Here is a 22,891-nt window from a genome sequence, read left to right on the forward strand (position 1 = left end):
ATTTATATTACTGGGCTTGAACGGTCATTCCACATCAAGTGGTACCATATGGTGACTGACTGGCTTGCACAACTTACTGTAATAATAATAAAACAATACTACTACTACGACTACTACGACTAATAATAATAATAATAATAATAATAATAATAATACAAAGAAAACAGTAATATAGCATTCTAAAAGCTAATATTAAAGAAAAACTATTGATTGATGCCATTATACATTTGGTCACTAGATGGGGGTGCCTATGTATTCTATGGTTCTGTTGGTTTGGTTTGGTTTCCTTTAGAGAGAATTGTGGCGATGAGGTTACATTTGTTATTGGTATTTTGCAAGGTAAATTGACAAAATATCTATGGTTCCAATGTAGTTTGTGTTTGAGTTGTTTTAATATTGTTCCATGTGTCTGGGAGGAGAAGCCATTTGGGGTATTAAGAATAAATGTCACCTATGCTGGGAACTATTGGGTTCACCTGAGTAGACATGTTTGCAAGATTAAGCCAAATTAAGTCCCAACAGACCCTCAGTGATTCCAAACCTAGGAGCCACAGCACATACACATATTTTCTACTGTTATGTGATCCATGTCCATTTATTTAAATGAATGCTGCTGTTGTGCAGGTTATTTGGCCTTACCATCCGCGCTGTCTTATTAAATGTATTTTCCTATGTCCACGGAAACAGTATATGCACATTATATAACAAACGCTTTGAAACAGGCTTTATATATCAGACGTACTTGTACAAATACATTACGCGAATCACGTTCGGGTCATCAGGGACATGTAATCTGCAGTCACTCTTGACCTGTTCACGGGAATCAAGTATTAATATGACGGTCAAAGGTCATTCACAGAGCTTGAAAACGTGCCCTGCCTCCGTCTTACTGCAGTGACGTCAGGCAATACACGTGGGCTGTGTGTTTGTTGCAGGAAGTGAAGATGGCGGACGTTGCGTTACTATCAGAGTCTGTGCTCGGCTGGTCCATTTTTGGACTTGTGCTTCTGGTAAGCCCGCACGCCTGTAGACACTACAGTAATGAAAATATTTGTTAAAACGAGTTTGATACTAGATTAACCACCCGTTGAATATGCTTTTAAATGTTCTTCCCAGGTAGACTTTTAAATAAGCCAGGCCATTGGAGCTCGGAGGCCGACGCATAAACGTATAACTTGTCAGAAATCGAACAAAAAAAAACAAAAAAACAAGAATGCTGCTTCTGTACTTGTACAGAAGATAAACAATAATGTACACTATGAAATAATTTGTCTCGTAAATTGCAGTACTATTCTCGGCATTATTTTGTGTTATCAGTCTTAAGAAACCCATCATACAAAACTAGCAACCTTGTTTTTGTCAAAAGATTAACAAAATAAAATATGCAGCATACGAGCAACGACAGGTACATTGTAAGAATGAATGACCTACAGTTTGTAGTTTTAGAAGAAATACAATAAGATCAAGGAAATTGATAATAGACTCAGTACCCCGATGCCTGAAGTTTTAAATAGAAAGGAATAGTAGATAGTTACACCATTGTGTAGGAAGTTCCATCACAAAAGTAGATTTAAATAGAAATACGTGAGTGTAGTTACCATGGCATCAAAAGCCTCGAAGTACCTCCACTGTTTTGTTTTCACACGCACCTTCCCTTGACAGAGGCATGTTAAACATACCGAAACTTTGGGAAGTTGGCTCTTTTCATATATATATATATATGTATAGTTGAGTTCACAATTAACATATATTCAGTTTGTATCGTTTAATATAATGGGGACAAGTAGTTTTTAGATCATTACCCAAAACGTATACAGAAGCTGGATATATCGAATAATATAACACTAATAACCTTATAACCACAACTTTTAAGAGCTGTGTTATTTAGAAGTGAAAAAGCCACCATAAAATCCGTAAAGGGTAAACTACACAGTATAGATTGAGTTCATTCATATTCTGTGCCCTCACTATGTTGTTGTTGGTTGTAGACTGTACTGTAGTGCAGAACATTCTTCAGTTACAGTAGCTACAATAGACCATGCTAGAATAAACTCATTAAAACACGTATTATTCATGCTGAGTTTAGATGAAGGAAGGAAAAAATGACAACATATATGAAAAAAAGTAAATACAATAACTATAGTCAGAGGTAATAACAGCCAATTAATGAACTAGTATGGTTTGTTTTAAAGCCACTGCAATTCTGCAGAAGGAAGTTGTTGGATGATGGCATCAGGTGATGGGCAAAAATATTCTAGGACCATCGCCATTGGTCAAGGCACTGTAGCTGCTATTGAAAGTGTTGCATTTAAATGTTTACCTACTTGTGTTCATACAGTTTGGCCCAGAATAAAAATATGAATTAATTACCGAAACTACCCATGATGAACTTTAGATGACCAGGAACATGCTGCATTTAGTTTATTATCTGTTCTGAAACAATATTAGATACCAACATATAATGAATATTCTAATTGTTCTAGTACATGTTGTACCCAATTATAGATACATTAATATGTATGCAAAGTAAGAGACGCTCAGTTCCCCACAGTATGTCTAACAATTTTATTTTGCCTAAATTATATGCTAACACGTACAACTCTAGGATTACACTTGTTTTGCAAAATTAATATATATATATATATATATATATATATATATATATATATATATATATATATATATATATATGTGTGTGTATATATATATATATATATATATATATATATGTGTGTGTATGTAAAAAAAACCAAACAAAAAAAAAACAAGTTGCTTTAAAACAACAATAGTAGTGATAAAAACATGGACCACTGTTTGGGCTCTTTTTCTGAAAGTGTTCCAATTTTTATACAAAAGTCAAGAAATAACTAAGCTGTGTTTTGCATACTAATTTTATAATATTTAAAATATAAATTGATGCTGTTTTTTTTTTCAGAAAATTTGGAAAAGCTTGCAAATCAAATCGGTGTACTGTTTAGAGAGCTGAAGTAACTTTACATTGCATATTCTGTTCAAGGTGTGGGTGACAAACCAAATCATGTTTTATTAGCATTACCAATATTATCACAGGCCCCTATTTTCTTCTGTTGAAATATTTTTGCAGATATTTCAAGATGATTTCCATTACACAAGAGTAGATGTTAAAACTTCGTGCTGATTTGAACTCGGCTCTCGCCAAGATAAGCACCAACTAAGACGTAGCTTTACAGTAAACTAATGTGATCCATATGTGTCTCTATCCATTTGCATTTCCTTTCATATGATAATGTAGATATCCTTCTGTCTGGTGTTAATGGCTGAAGTGTAATGCTGGCTCCAGGGATCAGTTTATTGCCTCCCTAGCGCATCAGCACACACAACGGCTGCGATGCTGACTCCAGGGATCAACCACAGTGTGGTCTCCCCAGCACATCAGCATGACAACCGTCTGGATTGAGCTAAGTAGGGTACATCTCTGGGGTCTTCAAGTGGGCACCTTCCATCCTCAGTATTTCGTCGACTAGCCCACGAAACCTCAAGAGGGCTCGACGGTGATTCTGGCGTCCCAGCGTCACCCCCGTCCCCCGTCCCCCACTCAACTCAGCCCAGCTTACTTACCCGTACACCAGAGTTTCTTTCTTTCTATTGTGCCAGAATCTTTCTGTCTCAACCACAGCCAGTTGCTTCTCTTGGAGTAGAAGTTACTGCGACGCCCATTCAGGCCACATTACCTACTACACAAAAATGATTCGATACAGCACCAGAAAGATACATTTTCATGTATTTATTATGATTTTTTGGCTACAATATACAGCATTTTATCTGTATTTCCTGAATTGAAATATGAATATCGAAAAAAACAAAGGGGGCAGCTGGTGCTAACTTGAGGGGTCATGGGCAACAATGATCAACCATGTAATCCTACAATGTAATCCATAGATTTATTTATGCTAAAATATATATATATATATATATAATTTTTTTTTTTTATTATGTTACAGGCAATTTTGGCATTTTGTTGGATTTACATACGAAAGTACCAGAGTCGACAGGAAAGTGAAGTGATCTCTACTATAACGGCAATATGTGCCCTTGCCATTGCATTGATAACTTCAGCGCTTCTTCCAGTGGACATATTCTTGGTATCCTATATGAAAGAGTCAAATGGCACTTACAAGGTATGTTACTTTTAAACACTTTTTTTCTCTCTCCGTTTGACCACTCGCTGTGATCCAAATTAATATGCAACCTGGATCATACTTATTTTTGACATGACAAGGTGTTTAAATTGTGGGACTGGAAATCTGTTGGAAAGTCTGTTCTTCAGACTGTCCCTTTTTGAGAGAGTTACTTATGAGATGTCTGAGTGATTTTTGCAGACATACGTGTATATGGAAGGAACTGCCAAACTGTGCATATTTATTTATTTTATTTAGTTACATTTTTATAGCACCTTTAGCCAAGGTGCTTTACAAGTTTAAACAAAGCGATACAATCTGGAAAATGGATGAAAAGAATGTAATTTTATTGGGCTAGGGTGAGGAGACAGAATAGTTGCTTGACTGAAGTAGCAGTAGCATGGGCTAGGGAGAAGAGATGCGTTTTGAGGGAGGAGCGGAAACTACGCAGTGTGGGTGACTGTTTTATGATAAGTGCGAGTCTATTCCAATGAAGAGGAGCAAGAAGGGAAAAGGAACGGAAACGGGATTGGGCACAGGGCGAGGGTGGGACAGAGAGGGACAACAGAGGTTGAGAGCGTAAGGGGGGGGGGGGGGGGGCATAGTAGGTAATCAATGCAGCCAGATAAGGTGGAGCAAGACCATGGAGAGATTTATACACAAGGGTAAGGAATTTGAACAAACAACGATAATAGACAGGGAGCCAGTGAAGCTGGAGGAGGAGAGGGGAAGTATGAACGGAGTGGGGGAGGTTAAATATGATACGGGCAGAGGCGTTTTGAATTTGTTGTAATGGTGTAAAAGCATAAGAGGGAAGGCCAAGGAGGAGGGAATTACAATAGTCAAGACGGGTGAAGATGAGAGAGTGGACCAGGAGTTTAGAAGCAGAAAGGGCAATGGAGGGGCGTATTTTGCTGATGTTGAATAGATGGAAACGGCAGGTGCGTGTTATGGCCGAGATATGATCGGAGAGGGAGAGGGTAGAGTCGAAGATGACACCGAGGTTACGAGCAGAGGGGGATGGAATGAGGGACAAGGGAGGGAATGAGATAGTGGGACAGGGTGGGGGGGGAGGAGCGGGAAGGGAAGAAAAGGATTTCGGTTTTTAATGGATTGATGAGGAGGTATCAGCGCACCATCCAAAATTGGATAGCAGCCAAGCAAGCTGATATACGGGCAGCAAGGTCAGGGGTAAAGGAGGGGAACGAAAAGAAATTCTGGGTGTCGTCAGCAAAAAAATGATGGGGGAAGTTAAAAGAGGAAATAAGTGCTTCGAGGGGGGGTGGGGGGGGGGAGGGAGTGAGGCTGTTGAAAGCAACAGCAGAGTTGCGTGCAGATAGGTAGGACAAAAAATTGTTTCAAAATGCTGTTGTGAAAGAATGCGTGGCAAGTGGTCAGTGGGAATAATCCAAACACCAAGGTGGTCCCTACAGTGAAAAAGGTTGGGAACCACTGTAATATGGAATTTTAAATTTGGGGAGAAATACAGGGATATAAAATTGTTTCAAAGTTGCAAACCTCTAGTGGTCATTTTTAAATGCCTCGCCACATAAATTCAGCATGGTAAATATATAAACAGAAACCAAAAATAATATAGAACACACAGTTTTAGATATTAAACAGGTAAGGAATTAATTAAATAAATAAGTCATACTTTCTTCTTCAAAATAAAACATTTTAAATGGTTGTAGCTAATGCAATAATTCCATAAATCTTACCTGTTGTTCACTTCTATTTGTTGTATAATTTAAATTTGCAGTTTTGAAAGAAACATGTTATAGTTGAAGAAATCTCTGTTTGCAAGCCTTGCATTCAGATAGTCTTGCACTCTCATGGTCGTTTCACCTAGACGACTTCCTGTCAATGGCTTCTTTCCTATTTTTAGCCGTGCAGCTGCTTCCCCTATTAACTGACATGCTTTCAGACAGAAACACTTAGATTTTCTGAGGACAAGGCATGGAAACTGAGAACTTTAACCTAATATGGTATCAAATATCATGGTTTTAAAATGAAAATACAGTTTTATTATTGAGTAATATGTGTTTATTTAAAAACTGCAGATTTGAGACTTGTGTAGCTAATGGCATGGAGATTGACAGAGTAAAATTACCCAAAGAACACAACTCTGTACCACTTGTACAGAAGAGCCATGTTTGTTTGGACATGCAGTTATAGTCCTGATGTACAGTGTTGCCTTCTCCTACATGGTCTTATTTACATTGCAGGGGTCATTCCTCTAACGTCTCTCACTGAATCTCTTAACCTAGCCTCTCTCAAATATGTTATCGCCTTCCCTGTCAATCAGAATTTATTTAAATCTCCTCATTAAACTGATGCTTATACTGTACTTTTCCAACAGAAATTAAATTAGACACAATTGTAATTGCATGAGAACCCCTCTGCTCATTTTCTTTTTTTAATTTTTTTTTTATGTATTGTCATGGAGTTGTCATTTTACACTCTCTCAGCTGATATTGGAGCACCTTTCAGTTCCTCTGACACAGATATGTGCTTAAAATAATGCAAAAAAGGGAAGTAGTGTCAAAAACAACAAAATAACATGAAACCTATCCATTATTTAGATGAGTAAAGTCCCAGAGTCAAAGATTTCTAAATAATTAACCCAGTTATTAAAAGATGTTTTTTCAAGGCCAGATTTACCAAACGTTTGTTCAAGTGCATTTTATTAAAATATTGATTGTATTGGAGTCAGCCCAAGTTGGTCAACATACAGCAGAAAAAGTTGCCATGCCTTGAACAATTCTTCCCTGGATCCCCTCAGAGTGTATTTGTTTTTTTTCCAATTTCAGGAAATATAGAAGATCCCTAACCCAATGTACGTGAGGGGGTGGGACAGCTTGCTTTTCAGACCATCAAAATCGGGCACCTTACCAACAAGGTGGCAAAGGCTGGGGTGTCAGATTGTAACTTTGTTAAATTATCACAAGGTATAATGCCAAAGAGAGCTGTAAGTGGGGAAGGAGGGCTCTGGACTCTTGACCGGAGGGGCGTGGGTTCAATCCCAGATGGGGGGGGGGGGCACAGCTGCTGTACCCTTGAGCAAGGTACTTTACCTAGATTGCTCCAGTAAAAACCCAACTGCATAAATGGGTAATTGTATGTAAAAATAATGTGATATCTTGTAACAATTGTAAGTCACCCTGGATAAGGACGTCTGCTAAGAAATAAATAATAATAATAATAATATAAGCAGTATAAACCCCTTTGGGCAGTGTGATCTCGATGATATATATATATATATATATATATATATATATATACAGTACTGTGCAAAAGTTTTAGGCAGGTGTGAAAAAATGCTGTAAAGTAAGAATGCTTTCAAAAATAGACATGTTAAATGATTATATTTATCAATTAACTAAATGCAAAGTGAGTGAACAGAAGAAAAATCTAAATCAAATCCATATTTGGTGTGACCACCCTTTGTCTTCAAAACAGCATAAATTCTTCTAGGTACACTTGCACAAAGTCAGGGATTTTGTAGGCATATAGTCAGGTGTATGATTAAACAATTATACCAAACAGGTGCTAATGATCATCAATTCAATATGTAGGTTGAAACACAATCATTAACTGAAACAGAAACAGCTGTGTAGGAGGAATAAAACTGGGTGAGGAACAGCCAAACTCAGCTAACAAGGTGCGGTTGCTGAAGACAGTTTACTGTCAAAAGTCATACACCATGGCAAGACTGAGCACAGCAACAAGACACAATGTAGTTATACTGCATCAGCAAGGTCTCTCCCAGGCAGAAATTTCAAGGCAGACAGGGGTTTCCAGATGTGCTGTCCAAGCTCTTTTGAAGAAAAACAAAGAAACGGGCAACGTTGAGGACCGTAGACGCAGTGGTCGGCCAAGGAAACTTACTGCAGCATGCTTACTCCCCTTCGCAATCGGAAGATGTCCAGTAGTGCCATCAGCTCAGAATTGGCAGAAAACAGTGGGACCCTGGTACACCCATCTACTGTCCGGAGAAGTCTGGTCAGAAGTGGCCTTCATGGAAGACTTGCGGCCAAAAAGCCATACCTCCAATGTGGAAACAAGGCCAAGTGACTCAACTATGCACGAAAACACAGGAACTGGGGTGCAGAAAAATGGCAGCAGGTGCTCTGGACTGATGAGTCAAAATTTGAAATATCTGGCTGTAGCAGAAGGCAGTTTGTTCGCCGAAGGGCTGGAGAGCGGTACACGAATGAGTGTCTGCAGGCAACAGTGAAGCATGGTGGAGGTTCCTTGCAAGTTTGGGGCTGCATTTCTGCAAATGGAGTTGGGGATTTGGTCAGAATTAATGATCTCCTTAATGCTGAGAAGTACAGTCAGATACTTATCCATCATGCAATACCATCAGGGAGGCATCTGATTGGCCCCAAATTTATTCTGCAGCATGACAACGACACCAAACATACAGCGAAAGTCATTAAGAACTATCTTCAGCATAAAGAAGAACAAGGAGTCCTGGAAGTGATGGTATGGCCCCAAAAGATCCCTGATCTCAACATCATCGAGTCTGTCTGGGATTACATGAAGAGAGAGAAGCAACTGAGGCTGCCTAAATCCACAGAAGAACTGTGGTTAGTTCTCCAAGATGTTTGGGCCAACCTACCTGCCGAGTTCCTTCAAAAACTGTGTGTAAGTGTACCTAGAAGAATTGATGCTGTTTTGAAGGCAAAGGGTGGTCGCACCAAATATTGATTTCTTCTGTTCACTCACTTTGCATTTAGTTAATTGATAAATATAATCTATTAACATGTCTATTTTTGAAAGCATTCTTACTTTACAGCATTTTTTCACACCTGCCTAAAACTTTTGCACAATACTGTATATATATATATATATATATATATATATATATATATATATATATATATAATCACTTCTGGGGTGGTTATCACCACACCAGGTGTGGAATATATCATAGGAACTGCACGGCTCATTGTGGTTTGTACCTTTTAGATCTATATTTATTTAACGTTTTTGTATTGATCACTGTCAGTGCGCAGAAATGTTTCCTAGAATTCCATCTACTGAGCAAAGCAGCTCGCCATTTTAAGATAAATAATATCTTGGTACTTTCATGAAGGGCAGTTCCCCTAACGCCTACATGAGTTTATTATTTGGATTGAAAAATAGGCTACATTTCTGTGTCAAATGGGATTATAGTTTTGTAGGCCGAATTTTCCAATCTAGCTGTATTGATAGGCAACGGAAGGCCATGGCTAACCAGCAACCCCCCCAAACCTATTTGCTAATTCACAGACATTTCTCTAGCATTGGCACAAAAGATTACCATACTGACAACACCGAAGGCAATACCCCAAATCCCTAACCTCGCACCGTGCAGTGCACTCTCTGTTGCTATGCTGTCACTGCTGTGGGCGGGTCTCCTTGCTTTTGGAACGTAATGACGTATGCTGCAGTTTGTGGTTGATTCATGTACTGTCTGTACAGTGGCGGTTATGCTCATGAAATAATAAAAATGGTGGCAGACTAAGGAGCTTTTTTTTTTAAAGCAAGACCGTCAAGTTCAAACGCAAATAGAGATAAAGAGGAAATTCAGCCAATGTTGATTTTAGAAAGTGGTTTGGAAAATACCGAAGCAGTCAGTGTGGAAATCGTGTGAGTCTACATGAAACAGAAAATAAAGACGACGAAGTTCATACAGTGGGTAAAAATGTACAGTTGTAGTCAAACATTACATACCCCAATGGAAATTTTATAATTTCTAGAAATTTTTTGAAAACAATTACAGGAAAAATCTTTTGTAGCAAAAGTTTTGATTTTGTGAATGAGGGAAACAAAAATTAAAAGAAATAGACATATACAATTTAATTTATTCAGCAATTTTTTTGCAAAACTCAAAAGTATTCATACCCTGACAAGGAAAATAAAATTAATAGCTAGTTGAGGCTCATTTAGCAATATTAACCTATTTTAAATGATTAGGATATTTGTCAATGAGCGTTTGGCATGATTCTTTAGTGATTTTTCGACCATTCTTCAACGCAAAATTTTTCCAGTTTATTTAAATTCTGAGGACTTCTCTTGTGCACAGCCGTCAACTCATACCAAAGATTCTCAGTCAGATTTAGATTGGGACTTTGACTAGGTCATTCCAGAATCTTGATTTTATTCTTCTTCAACCATTCTGAAGTAGATTCTGATGTGTGCTTTGGATAGTTGTTGTGTTGGAACATCCACTTGCGCTTTAAACCAAGTTTTGTAACGAAGATGATGATTGGCCAATATCTTTTTCTATGCTATGGAATCCATTTTACAATGTACTGGGACTAAATTTCCTGTGCCATTAGAGGAAAAACAGCCCCATAGAAAGATTACCACCTCCATGCTTGACAGTAGGTATAGTGTTCTTTTCTTTTTTACGCCTCACCAGACTTTCTCCAAACGTTTCGACTATCGGCGTGACCAATAGCTCGTTTTGTTTCATCATGCAACAAAACCTTTGACCAGAACTCATATCCATCATTTAAATGCCGTTTTGCAAACTGTAAACAATTGTCCTTGTGACATTTTCCTAAGAGTTGCTTTTTCCTTGGCCTGCGACCATTGAGACCTTCACCATGCAATACTCGACCTATGGTTGAAATGGAAACCCCAGTCCCACTTTGAATATCTTTGGCAGTCAGTCTCAGATTGTTATTAACCTTCCTCACAATTCTTGTATTTGTTCTTGACCGAGGGAGCATTGTGACAGTATCATGAGTCTTGTACATCTTGATAATAGAAACAATTGTTGAAATTAGGAGGCTGTGTGGTCTAGTGGTTAAAGAAAATGACTTGTAACCAGGAGGTCCCCGGTTCAAATCCCAGCTCTGCCACTGACGCACTGTGTGACCCTGAGCAAGCCACTTAATCTCCTTGTGCTCAGTCTTTCGAGTGAGACGCTGTGGTAAGTGACTGTACAGCTGATGCGTAGTTCACACACCCTAGTCTCTGTAGTCGCCTTGGATAAAGGCATCTGTTAAATAAACAAATACTCAAATGCTTGGAAGTCTTCTTGTATCCTTCTCCAGCTTTATGACAATAAATTAGTTTTCTGCCTAAAGGTCTTAAGATAGCTCTACTTTTTCCCATATTGACTTATTGGTAATGACAGCAATCATCTTATGCCTAACCCTTTTATACGGTCTAAGAATGTTCACCTACAATCCAGCATTTTCTAGACTTTTCTAGAATTAGGTTCTGCATTGAAATTTCTAGCACCTTGTAGACCAGTGTTTCTCAACCCTGGTCCTGGGGGCCCACTGTGTCTGCTGGTTTTCATTCCAACTGTGCTCTCAATTACTTAAGTAGACCCTTAATTGCACTGATCATTTGCTTAATTATACCTTTTTTTTAATTGTTTTCAGCTCTTAACAGTTGCAGATTTCAAGTTAGCTATAACATTTTATAAGTAAATTGAATCAATTAGGTCTTGGGTAAAACTAAAACCAGAAATGTCTGTGGCACTCCAGGATCAGGGTTGCCCACCCCTGTTGTAGACATACTATCAAAGCAACAAAGGGTATGAATACCTTTTGAATTAGCAATTTTGGAGTTTTGTAAAACAAATGCTGAAATAAATAATTGTAGGTCATCTATTTCTTGTAACTTTTATTTCCGTCATCCACAAAAGCAAAACTTTTGTTACAAAATATTTTTCCTATAATTTATTTGTTTGAGAGATTTTTAGAAATTATAAATTTCCATTGGGGTATGTAAACTTTTGACTACAACTGTAAGTGCTGCTAGTGCTTCAATTGATCTGAAACTAGGGAACCGAAAGGGAGTTATGCTCCCTTTTTGCAAAATGAGCAATTTCAACAAAATGCATGGTACGTTTAACTTGACAAGCCATGAAGTTCAAAACAAGCTCCTCTACATTGCGGCTGACCTGGTGAGGAAACAAATAGGTGAGGAAGTGCGGAATGTGGGATTTTATTGCCTGATTGCTGATGAATGGCAGACTTTTTTTCAACTTTCGATCTGTGTTCGTTATGTAGGCACTGATTTAAATGTGTTCGAGCGATTTCTCTTGTTTTAAAGACTGTGCCCAATTACTCAAAAGAGAGGGAATCAACACTTGTCTTAAAGAAGGCTTAGAGGCAGTTGGACTAAGCGTTGTTCCAATAGGGGGACAAGCATACGATGGGGCGAAAATCTAATGACCACCCAACGGCTATCTACACCCAGTCTATGCGAGTAAAGTAAACAGAACAGTGTCAGGTTTTTTTTTCATTTTGGAGTCCCTGTATTGTTTTTTCTCCATATCGGGGCACCATGGACTTTTCTATGATGTACAGCACACACTAGGAGTAAAGCCTGTTGAATTGACAAGCCTGAGTGATATGGGTTGGGCGTGCAGGTGGTGAAATGTCAATGCAATGCAAGTCTAATTTGAAGGTTGTCATCCAATGCCTAAACAAGCTGGAAGTAATCGTAATTTTGTTGAGGCAAGTGGTTTGCTGCACCAAGTTTAAAAAAATGATTTTATCATCTGTCTCGTTTTTGATAACCTGCTGTCATTAATTCATGTTGCTCACAAGACACTACAGTCTGAAAAGGTCTCGCTCTCCACACAACAAAAGTAGTTACTAGCACAGTCGCAACTTTTGGAAAATATATGTAAAATGAAAAAACATGGAATGGCGTCTGGGTAGATATCCTGCAATATGCCGAAAATGTAGGAATAACGATTGAGGGGGACAAAGACAAACCTTAAAACTGAGCGACTTTTTTATGTACTCAAGCTGTGGTGAGAGAGAACACCTTCCCTCTGAACCACAAAATAATAAGCAAAAGTGGTGCTTGCAACTTTTTTTGCCAGTTGTCAGTGCTTTAAACAGAGGACATTTAAAAGGAGGTTTTCTGAGGAATTGTTAGCGTTTGCCAGAAGTGTAGATGGCATTCTAGCCTGTGAACCTCAATCCACTTAATAGTTGATAAGGTGTTGGAAATATATGGGAAGATTATAAGAGTCAATGCAAGTTTAATTAAATCGGAAATGCAAATTGCACGCACAGATATTGAATCCTGCAGACCGCAGGATTAGAAAATTTGAGATCTGTAATGATGGCTTCAGATTACCCCAATTTCTTCAATTAGTACTTGCCCTACCTGTTGGATCCGTAGAATCTGAAACGTCTTTCTCAGCGATGCGTCGGATGAAAACATACTTGAGAACAACGAGCCAAGAAAGCTTTACAAAGAACTACAAAAAAAAGAATTATTACAGATTTAAAATGTTAACTATTTATTAAGCTAAAACATGTTTTACAACATTATAAACCACATTGAAAAAAATATGGTGCTTATAATTAATACAACAGATATTTACAAAACACTCACTATTTAAATACAGAACTCTCAGAACCATTTTTAAACATCTACGAAACATAGGTATCAATTACTGTAGATGATCTAAAATTTTAACCCTTAGCGGTCCATTTATTCAGCGCATGTCAGTCGGGTCCAATTTATTTTCACACGCGCAGTTTATATTAGACGCGCTGTTTTAAAATTATTTTCACAGTAAAACAGGTTTAAAAGGCACTGCATATCAACAGGACACTCAGTACTGCATCTCCAACCCCGCCCCACCCCTTGTTCGCTATATTTTTCAAATGCCTCTTAATAATAGTACATACGGATAAATCATCTCTTGATCACTCGTTTTATCACCAGACTCCTCAATAATGCGATCCAAGTCGTTATTTTATTACTATAACATCTAAAAAAAGCTCTGCAAATGTCTGTGATGTTCTTTGAGCGCTGGATGCGGAAGCAGCTATCTTGTTTGTTTATGTCTGTGTTATCTATGTGGTGTTGAGTCTATCAGTATTCATGAGATACGCCCTTTTTTTTGGCTTCTCTCGGCTCCTATCGGTCTCACTTGGTCATTGAATGGTTTTCTTGGCTTTTTCCGGAGAAAAAATGTCAAGAGACCTGTTTTTTGCGTCTTTTTGATGATGTCAGACAGGCTCCGACATTGGACCGGAAAGGGAAAATTGCGATGTCGGAACAGGTCTGACATAGGACCACAAAGGGTTAATTAAGAGTGGTAGTTATTTTTTATTTTATTTTTTATTTTTTTAAAAAGGGTTTTGTTTTTGTTTTTAACCTGATTAGTTTGGGTGTTTCTCAGAATTGTTACTCGAATTTTAAGGATGTTTAAAGATGTCTTATTCCCAAATCCAATAGCTACACTATTATTGGGTTAAACACATTTGTAAATGGAGCGGGTCACGTCAGCCTGCACTAAGCTTTACTCCAGTGCCAGTAATAGCATGTGAAAAAACAATGAGCATATGAAAGTGAATAACTAGAACAAAATTGAGTTGATGTTGATGTGTCTTTCTCAGTGTGCAAAATCATAAATATAAATAAATTACCGCGATAATTAAAACTAAGGACAATAGAATAATTGTTAATGTATATCACGATTCTTTTTATCGTCATATCGCACCTCTAATTGTGACTACTGTGATAAATGCATTTCATGTTTAAGTAGAAGCATATAATTTGGATCGGCAACAGTAGCACAGTAGCAATATTTATTAAGTTTTACTTGGGACATTTTTTTATAGAGCATACATGGGTTACTATATGTGTTCCACAGTAACCATAGCCCTATCTGCACTCTATAAGGAGTTAATAGCCAGTTTTGTATGTTGATGATGTCATTCAGCGTGGCCGCCATGTTCTGTATTGTAGCAACTTCCCTTGACCAAATCTTAGACAACCATACTAGGATCATGTGTGCCAATTTTTGGATCAATCGGATCCAATGTTTGGATCAGTGGGAGAAGAAGATCTTTGTGGTTTGTGATTTGACGTCTGTACCGTGTGATTTTTGACATCATTCAGCATGGCCACCATACCACACAACCTCTTGGCTTCTTACAAACACCAGTTAATCTTAGACTATCCTTCAACAAGTTTACCAACTTTCAGCACTCTGCAATAAGTGGCTTTCGAAAGACGAATTTGTACATTTAGGCAAAATTGTTTTTTTTTGTTTTTTTTTCCAATCCAATATGGTGGCCAAACCACGTGACCTACGACATATGTTCAATTAACATTTACCAACTTCCCATAAGCATCTACCATCCTACCGAATTTCGACAGTTCTCGAGCAACTTTTGGCGGGAAGAAGAAGAATCCCAGCAATAACAATAGGCTTCCCAACCCTATGGGCCTGGAAACCCAATAATATGAATTTACACTTGTCAAGTGTCCCTGGAGTTTGGATGTGCCTCCATGATACATCAACAGAGGCTTGCACAGTTTGCATTCAACTGTGTTTTTTTTGTTTTTTTGTTTTTTTTTAGATTTCTTTCAATACAGCTTGCGCTGTACAACGCTTTAAAGTTCTGTCTCTGGTTAACACGAGCTGGAGGGGGGGAGGGGCGGATGGTGCTCAGTTTTTGAAATTTAAATTATTAGTGTTGACGTATATTTTGTATGTTTTCAAACATATTCTACCATAGCACTTCTCTTATACTGTCTTGTACACTAGGTATTCAGTACATATTTTAATGAAGCACTACAACCACTACAGGTACCCCCCCCCCCCCCCCCCCCCCGTGCTTTTGCATAATAATATACCCTTCATACATGGCGGCCGCGCCATATGGAGTTGCAATATATAATGATTTGGTAGTGGATTTTAATACAACAACTTTTGTTTTAATATGCATTTTACAAATCAAAAGATTGAATTTTGCATGCGAGTGACATTTAATGTGCAATTTATTGTATCCACACACTGTCAAACAGTTTCGGTTAACGGGGAGGGGGGAGGGGGGGCGTCTAACAAACCTTTAAAGGTTTTAAAACTGTCTTTGAATTCCTGTCGAGAGAGAGAAAATCTGGATTGTGATTGTTTAAATATTATGAACATCCTGATATGAAAGTTAAATATCCATTAAATGATGAATATGTTAAACAAACTGGACTTGTTCATAATACTGTTTGGACATAGTGTCTTTCTTAATCAATGTACTGACTACAAAGACAAAGAGAACAAAAGGAGATTAATGAAGCTTAACTGATACTTGCTAAATATATTAAGCCCTTTTTAAATCTTTTTAAAATCATGTCATTGTCTTTTGATACTTTTTGTCTGTTTATTTGAATGTGCATTTAACACTAATTCATCTAGGATTTGTCCTACAAACAGTGTTCTCCTAGCCATAGCATACTTTTTTTGTGTTCACTGAAAAAGACACTTGTCAAAAGTTATATGATCATACCCTGTAAAATTAATTAAATTAATTAATAAAAAAGATTATTTATATGTAATTTTTACTGATTTGAAGAACTGGAAACCTACAAAAAAATCAGTATTTTTTTAAAATATTTTTAGTATTCATTTTCCTCATGACCCTTTTTATCTATCCTCGGTATGATCAGATCCAAGACTTTCCTGTGTCCATGTTTTCCAGTACTCCACAGCAGGAAGTACAATGCAGAGCATGAGCTTACTAACATTATGAAGCTTGCACCTCACACAATGCAGCTGTATTGCCTGCATGATTTAAACAAATTGAAATAAAAAAAAATAAATTAAAAAATCAGTGGTGGGGCGGCCCGCGTCGCAGACAGACTCATGTCCCTGGGATACAGACAATTGCAAACCAAATCCCCACAAACCATGTGGGCACTCGTATCCCCAGAGCCTTGGTGTGGATCTTGAGCCTTTGGTCCTTGTCATTTTGTTTCAAGAAATAATTGGCATCCTTTAGGCATAGTAGGTCATTGTGACTCTTCAGTTTCAACAAGACTATTTGTGTAGACATTTCTTATAAGATTGTTTTTTATTCTGGAAAAAGGTCATGACATACTTTTCATGGCACGATGACATGCCATGCAGGTGGATATTTAATTTACACCTTGTTTGGGCTTTACAGGGCTTGTTTTGTATGATGAATAAATGAAATACTTACACTTTCTGTGTAACCTATTTGGCATGATTCTTGTGAGGAAGTCAGTTTATTTGATAGGCTGAAATTCACATATAAGCATTTGTACATATATTAGGCAAACCACTAGTTAAATAAACAACATGTGGTGACCACATAACAACCAGCTTGCAAGCAAGTTTCCCTTTTGATGTTATGGCTTCTATAAGCAGTTTGGTTTTATTTAATGCTCAAACAACTGTACATTCCCTGATCTGCTATGTTCAAACGTTTAATGTATAATTTAAACATCTTCTTTTCTCCCATAAAGGAGTGGGCTGCGAGCAATGTCACAAGAGAGCAGATTGAGGACACTGTATTATATGGATATTATAGTAAGTATTTATTTATTTATTTTTTGTGCTTCCTTTTAAACATGTGTACTTCTGTAATGTGCTGGATTGGCACCTCAAACTGAAGTCTACAGAACAGGGATAGGAAATGCAGTGTTTTTGATGTAGCAGTTCAGTCTTTATGCCCATGCATTCCTTGTCCTCTATTTAAGACTGAGTGCAAGGTGCCTATTGCCAGTTGTGCAGAATGATACACGTAAATATAATTAATTGGAGAAAATACAATTATTAAAACAAAACAAAAAAAAAAAGTCGAAACAACTGGTCATGGATTAGTCACTGAGATCAGGGAAGAGATTCTTAACTGGCTGATATAACTGTACTGCAAGTTAGAAATGGTTGTCTGTTGCCATGCTGCATAGATATAACTTGTCAGTCATCTTTATTGCAAATTTTAAATACGGCTACGTTTTTTTTTTTTCAAAATTGTATATTAAATGTGGTTAGTCATATCTTTTAATATAAATTTAAATACGCCTACCGTGGTTTTTTATTTTTATTTTTTCAAAATTCTACTGGCGTATGGCTATCTACAAGTGATTTGCCCCTTTTTGAAAAAAGTTTCAACCCATGGGAATATGCTGTAATATTCACACCCCCATTTGACCTGTTTTGACCAATCAGGATAGAGTATTTAACCCTTTGCGGTCCTATGTCGGACCTGGTCCGACATCGCAATTTTCCCTTTCCGGTCCAATGTCGGACCCTGTCCGACATCATCAAAGAGACACAAAAAACAGGTCTCTAGTCGTTTTTTCTCCGGAAAAAGCCGAGAACCATTCAATGGCCGAGTGAGACCGATAGGAGCCGAGGAGAAGCCGAAAAAAATAAAAAAGGGCATATCTCATGAATACTGATAGACCTGACATCACATAGATAACACGGACATAAACAAACAAGATAGCTGCTTCCGCATCCAGCGCTCAAAGAATATCAGACATTTGCAGATCTTTTTTTAGATGTTTATAGTAATAAAATGACGTCTTGGATTGCACTATTGAGGAGTTTGGTGATAAAACGAGTGATCAAGAGATGATTTATCGGTATGTACTATTAAGAGATATTTGAAAAATATAGTGAACAAGGGGTGGGGCGGGGCTGGAGATGCAGTACTGAGTGTCCTGTTGATATGCAGTGCCTGTTAAACCTGTTTTACTGTAAAAACAAATACTTTTAAACAGCGCATCTAAAATAAACTGCGCATGTGAAAATAAATTGGACCTGACGCACCTGAGACACGCTGAATAAATGGACCGCTACGGGAAAGACCCATTTTATAAGATGCACCAGACACACTCTTAAGTATATGGCTTTACTGACACTTTTGTTCTTGTTCTCCAGACAGATAAGGATGATTTTGTACTTGAATTTACAATGGCCCCATCAGTGGTCCGGATATTAACACACTTAAGAAAATACTTTCTTACTGTACCAACACTGGAAAATCAAATTAATTATGCTTTGACTGTCCTCAAAGCTGTTCTATTTGATGTAAATCAAATTATACAACCCACTTCTCTGGTGATATAACCCTGCATCTCAACGTGGATTATATTAGTACAACTCATGTTATTGCTTACTTGGCACATGTTGTGCCAACCTGCTTTCCCTATTGGAAACTCTTAATATTTGCTGAACAACATGAAGGTGAGGGCTATTCTATTGTATTGTTGTATCTTTGAATTTGAAATAAATTGTGATTAGGGTAGACAGTAAAATAGGGTGCTTTTTCTGCAGTAAAACTTTTCAAAAATATAACATACATTTAAAGAAATAAATTAAATAAATAAATAAATAAAAGCAAGCTTACAGATAAATTAGACATTGATAAATAACATACTGCTTGGGGCCACCAGAAACCGAAGCGTCTGGAACTACTATAGCACTGAACCATCATGAATATCAACCATGTTTTAAAATGATGTACTACCTTTGCTTTCCCTTTTCCATTTAACCTCCACTGTCCTTAACAAAATTGGACATGGATCAATCTGAAGTCGTAAACTATACTGTGAGCTCTGTAGTTGCTGGCAGGCATTCAGACGACTTGTTTTAAAAATTATATTGTGTATGTGCTCAAGATTTAATGAAGCTAGGAGTCAAGGCACATTTAACTTTTGAGAAAAAAAATGCAAGAAATTGTAGTGGGACGTTTTATTTTAATGTTCAATAGAAATACCTCACAACCTACACTGGATATATATTTTTTTGCTAACTGTACCTAGCAGGTGTATAAATACAGAAAAGCTAGAGTATTGCTCCCCTCAAGGCCTACAGGAGCTTTTTATTTATATTTATTTTTAAGGTTAGTATTATAAGAGCAGTCATAGTAATAAAGTACCAATGTTCTAACACTAGTGATGCAATTGGCACCCTAATTTTGTATTCGATTATTGTATAGACATTTATCAACAATAATCGATGCATTCATGTTTTATTTTTTAAAATAAAGAATAAGCATTAGTTTTTTTTAAAAAATACTATATTTTAACAGATGTCATTTCTATCTGAACTATGGTTGTTCATTACTGTTAACATTTTATGTCCAAAAGCAAAGCAAAACATTTGAATTAATCTCATAAATCGTGACTAATTTAACTATCGTACTAAATTCCGCTTCTTGTTGTATAATATTGCCATATAATCCGAACACAACATGCTTTGAAACAAAAGAAGGTAATTGGTAGATTTTAATAGACTTAAAATAAATAAATAAACACGTATTGCCTTAATTTTTAAATCAAGAAAATGTGAAATATTATTGTTTATTATTTTTATTTCTTAGCAGACACCCTTATCCAGGGCGACTTACAGTTGTTACAATATATCACATTCTACATTATTTCACATTTATACAGATATCACATTATTTTTACATACAATTACCCATTTATACAGTGGGTTTTTACCGGAGCAATCTAGGTAAAGTACCTTGCTCAAGGGTACAACAGCAGTGTCCCCCCACCTGGGACTGAACCCACGACCCTCCGGTCAAGAGTCCAGAGCCCTAACCACTACTCCACACTGCTGCCTATGAATAGCCCTACTTTTGATTTGGCTTGTCCAATGCAAATGTAGAGGCCTAAAGTGTATCCTAGCAACGCGCTAATCTACCATACTAGCGTTAAAAGAAGCGCACTCTCACACACTCAAGGTTTTAATGCAAACCAGCAACAGGATACTTCAAACCAATATGTAATCGAAGCTTGGGAAATTTAAGGACAGATGATCAATAATCGATGCATTGATTAATTGTTGCACCCCTATATAACACACTATTTTAAGCTGTGCTGTATTCTTAAGAATAATCGGTCCATGTTTACTTCCCATAATTCTGTGAAATAGTGTCTTTAGAGTAGCTTGTACTTTGTTTTTATTTAGGATATGAAATATTTTAAATAGTTACTGCACCCTGGCTAGACCATTGGAGTGAGTTTGAACTACAACTCATGAAACCTTTAGGTACCAGGAATAAGTAGGATTTTTTTTTTTCACCTGAAGCATGGTCTTTGATATCTGCACATTCCAAATTGAAATATAGCATGCAAGTCAAGTCAAATGGTCTTCAACAGATTAAAAAGGGGAATACTGCTAAAAAAAGATAATTTAATCTATTTTAATTGATGTGTAGAACATGGTGTGCGCATTTCATTGAGAACAGGTTTTTTTTGTTTTTTGGTTGTTTTTTTTTTGCATTGGGAATACACAATTAGATATTGCTCACAGTTTGAAAAAAAGCAATAAAGTATATAATGCAAAAGTCGAGCAGAAATGTACTGCATGTCCCTGCGGGATCTTTAGAACTGTTGTAGTCAGTCAGCACAGTACTTGGTAGCACAGGAAAGCACATGACAAAAGTTAATATATAAAATGCACACAAAACTAACATAATATGCAAATTCTGTTAAATTATGCAGTGGCAACACCAAAGGGCAGTCGTGCACTTTTTTTTGAGTCTGAGCACTTAATGAATTGATTTGCACAAGTACACATTAGTAAACCATGCCCCAAGACGCAAATGTTACGCAAATGTTGATTGTGCATGGATGCTTCTGAAGTAGCTTTAAAAAAATAAATAAATAAATAAATAAATAAAGGTCTGGAGTAAATGTGCCCAGTTAAATGTGATGGCTTGAAATGAACAGGAAAGGTTGCAGAGCTGCTGAGAGAGAATCTTGGCTACAAAATGAAAATGTTATTGTATAAAGCATTTATTTTACATGGGTTGGTTTTACATCCATTTCATATTTCTCCTTAAAGCATTTTAGTAACATTATATATAGTATATATATATTTTTTTATTAATGTTTTCTGCAGCTGGTTTTGCATCATCTCACCACTAGGTGGAGGCCAAGTACTTTCTAACTTTAATAATTAGCTTTGTTTTCCAACCATGAAAATTGACAGTTGAAGGTGACATTTGCATTTTTTATTTTTTTATTGCAGCATTATATTTTTGTGTATATTTGTACATTACAGACTGGTGTCTCCTTTTGAAGAAATACACGTGCTAGGATTATTACAAGCATAATCTCCAGTCTTTTACTTGGATGAACTGGACAGAGAAAATGAGAGAGAAATATATTATATTGACAACCTAATGTATTATGTAAAATTATTATTTATTTTAAGCCGTTTCTTCCTTTTTTAGACACAGACTATTAGCAATGTTATTATTACTTATTTATGTTATCAATTAAATTAACTGCATTGTTTGTAGTTTTATCACTCTTCAGATTTACTCTGCTATACTTTTAAAAATTTTTGTTAAATAAGGACCAAAACAGTCGATATTGATACTAATAACAAATTTACTTATCTGAAATTACAGTTTTTACAATACATAACAATGGTTTATGAATTATGTAAGGCTAGTGAATTAATCAATGTCTCTAAATACCAGTCGCTGGTGTTTCAGCAGAATAGTTTTCTTGTTTTGAAAAAAATAAAATAAATAAGAATTGTCTTAACCCTGCAGTATCAAAAGCTATTCCAAGAGAACAAATAAGCAAAGCAGTTGATTTCTTAGGGCTAACATTGATTTAATCACTGGGGTGTTTTTTATTCCTTTTTTATTTTTTATTTTTTTTAATGATCAAAAGTGAGGCAATTGTGAAATTTCATTTTCAGATAGTCCATAAGCTTTTTTTCTTAAATATAATACTGTTTAGAATTTGAATCGGTTGAATCAATTTCTGCAAAGCTAATATTGATCTTGTTGTACTCTGAAGGCTCCGATAACACTTTAACATTTTGTTTATTTTTTTTTTTAAGATGCCTTTATGGCAATTTGTTTGTAGAGATACCTTTAATAGAGCAACTACCAGTGTCTTCTAGCGCCTGTAATTAAACGGTTACTAAAAGTGGTACAACCCTGTCTTTGATTTGTTACCATATGCTT

The 22,891-nt window shown here is 36.7% G+C and overlaps 1 protein-coding gene across 1 annotated transcript in view; it reads left to right on the forward strand.

Moving 5' to 3' along the window:
• Positions 1 to 872: 872 nt before the first annotated feature.
• Positions 873 to 22,891, forward strand: part of lmbrd1 (LMBR1 domain containing 1) — a 91,149-nt gene continuing 69,130 nt past the window's right edge. Inside the window, exons 1-3 of the mRNA XM_034019177.3 lie at positions 873 to 1,010; positions 3,981 to 4,157; positions 17,409 to 17,472. Coding sequence (XP_033875068.3) covers positions 945 to 1,010; positions 3,981 to 4,157; positions 17,409 to 17,472 — 307 coding nt within the window. The 5' untranslated portion in view covers positions 873 to 944. The remainder of the gene's footprint in view (positions 1,011 to 3,980; positions 4,158 to 17,408; positions 17,473 to 22,891) is intronic.

The sequence above is a fragment of the Acipenser ruthenus genome, chromosome 6 (genome assembly GCF_902713425.1).
Source record: "Acipenser ruthenus chromosome 6, fAciRut3.2 maternal haplotype, whole genome shotgun sequence".
Taxonomy (NCBI): Eukaryota; Metazoa; Chordata; class Actinopteri; order Acipenseriformes; family Acipenseridae; genus Acipenser; species Acipenser ruthenus.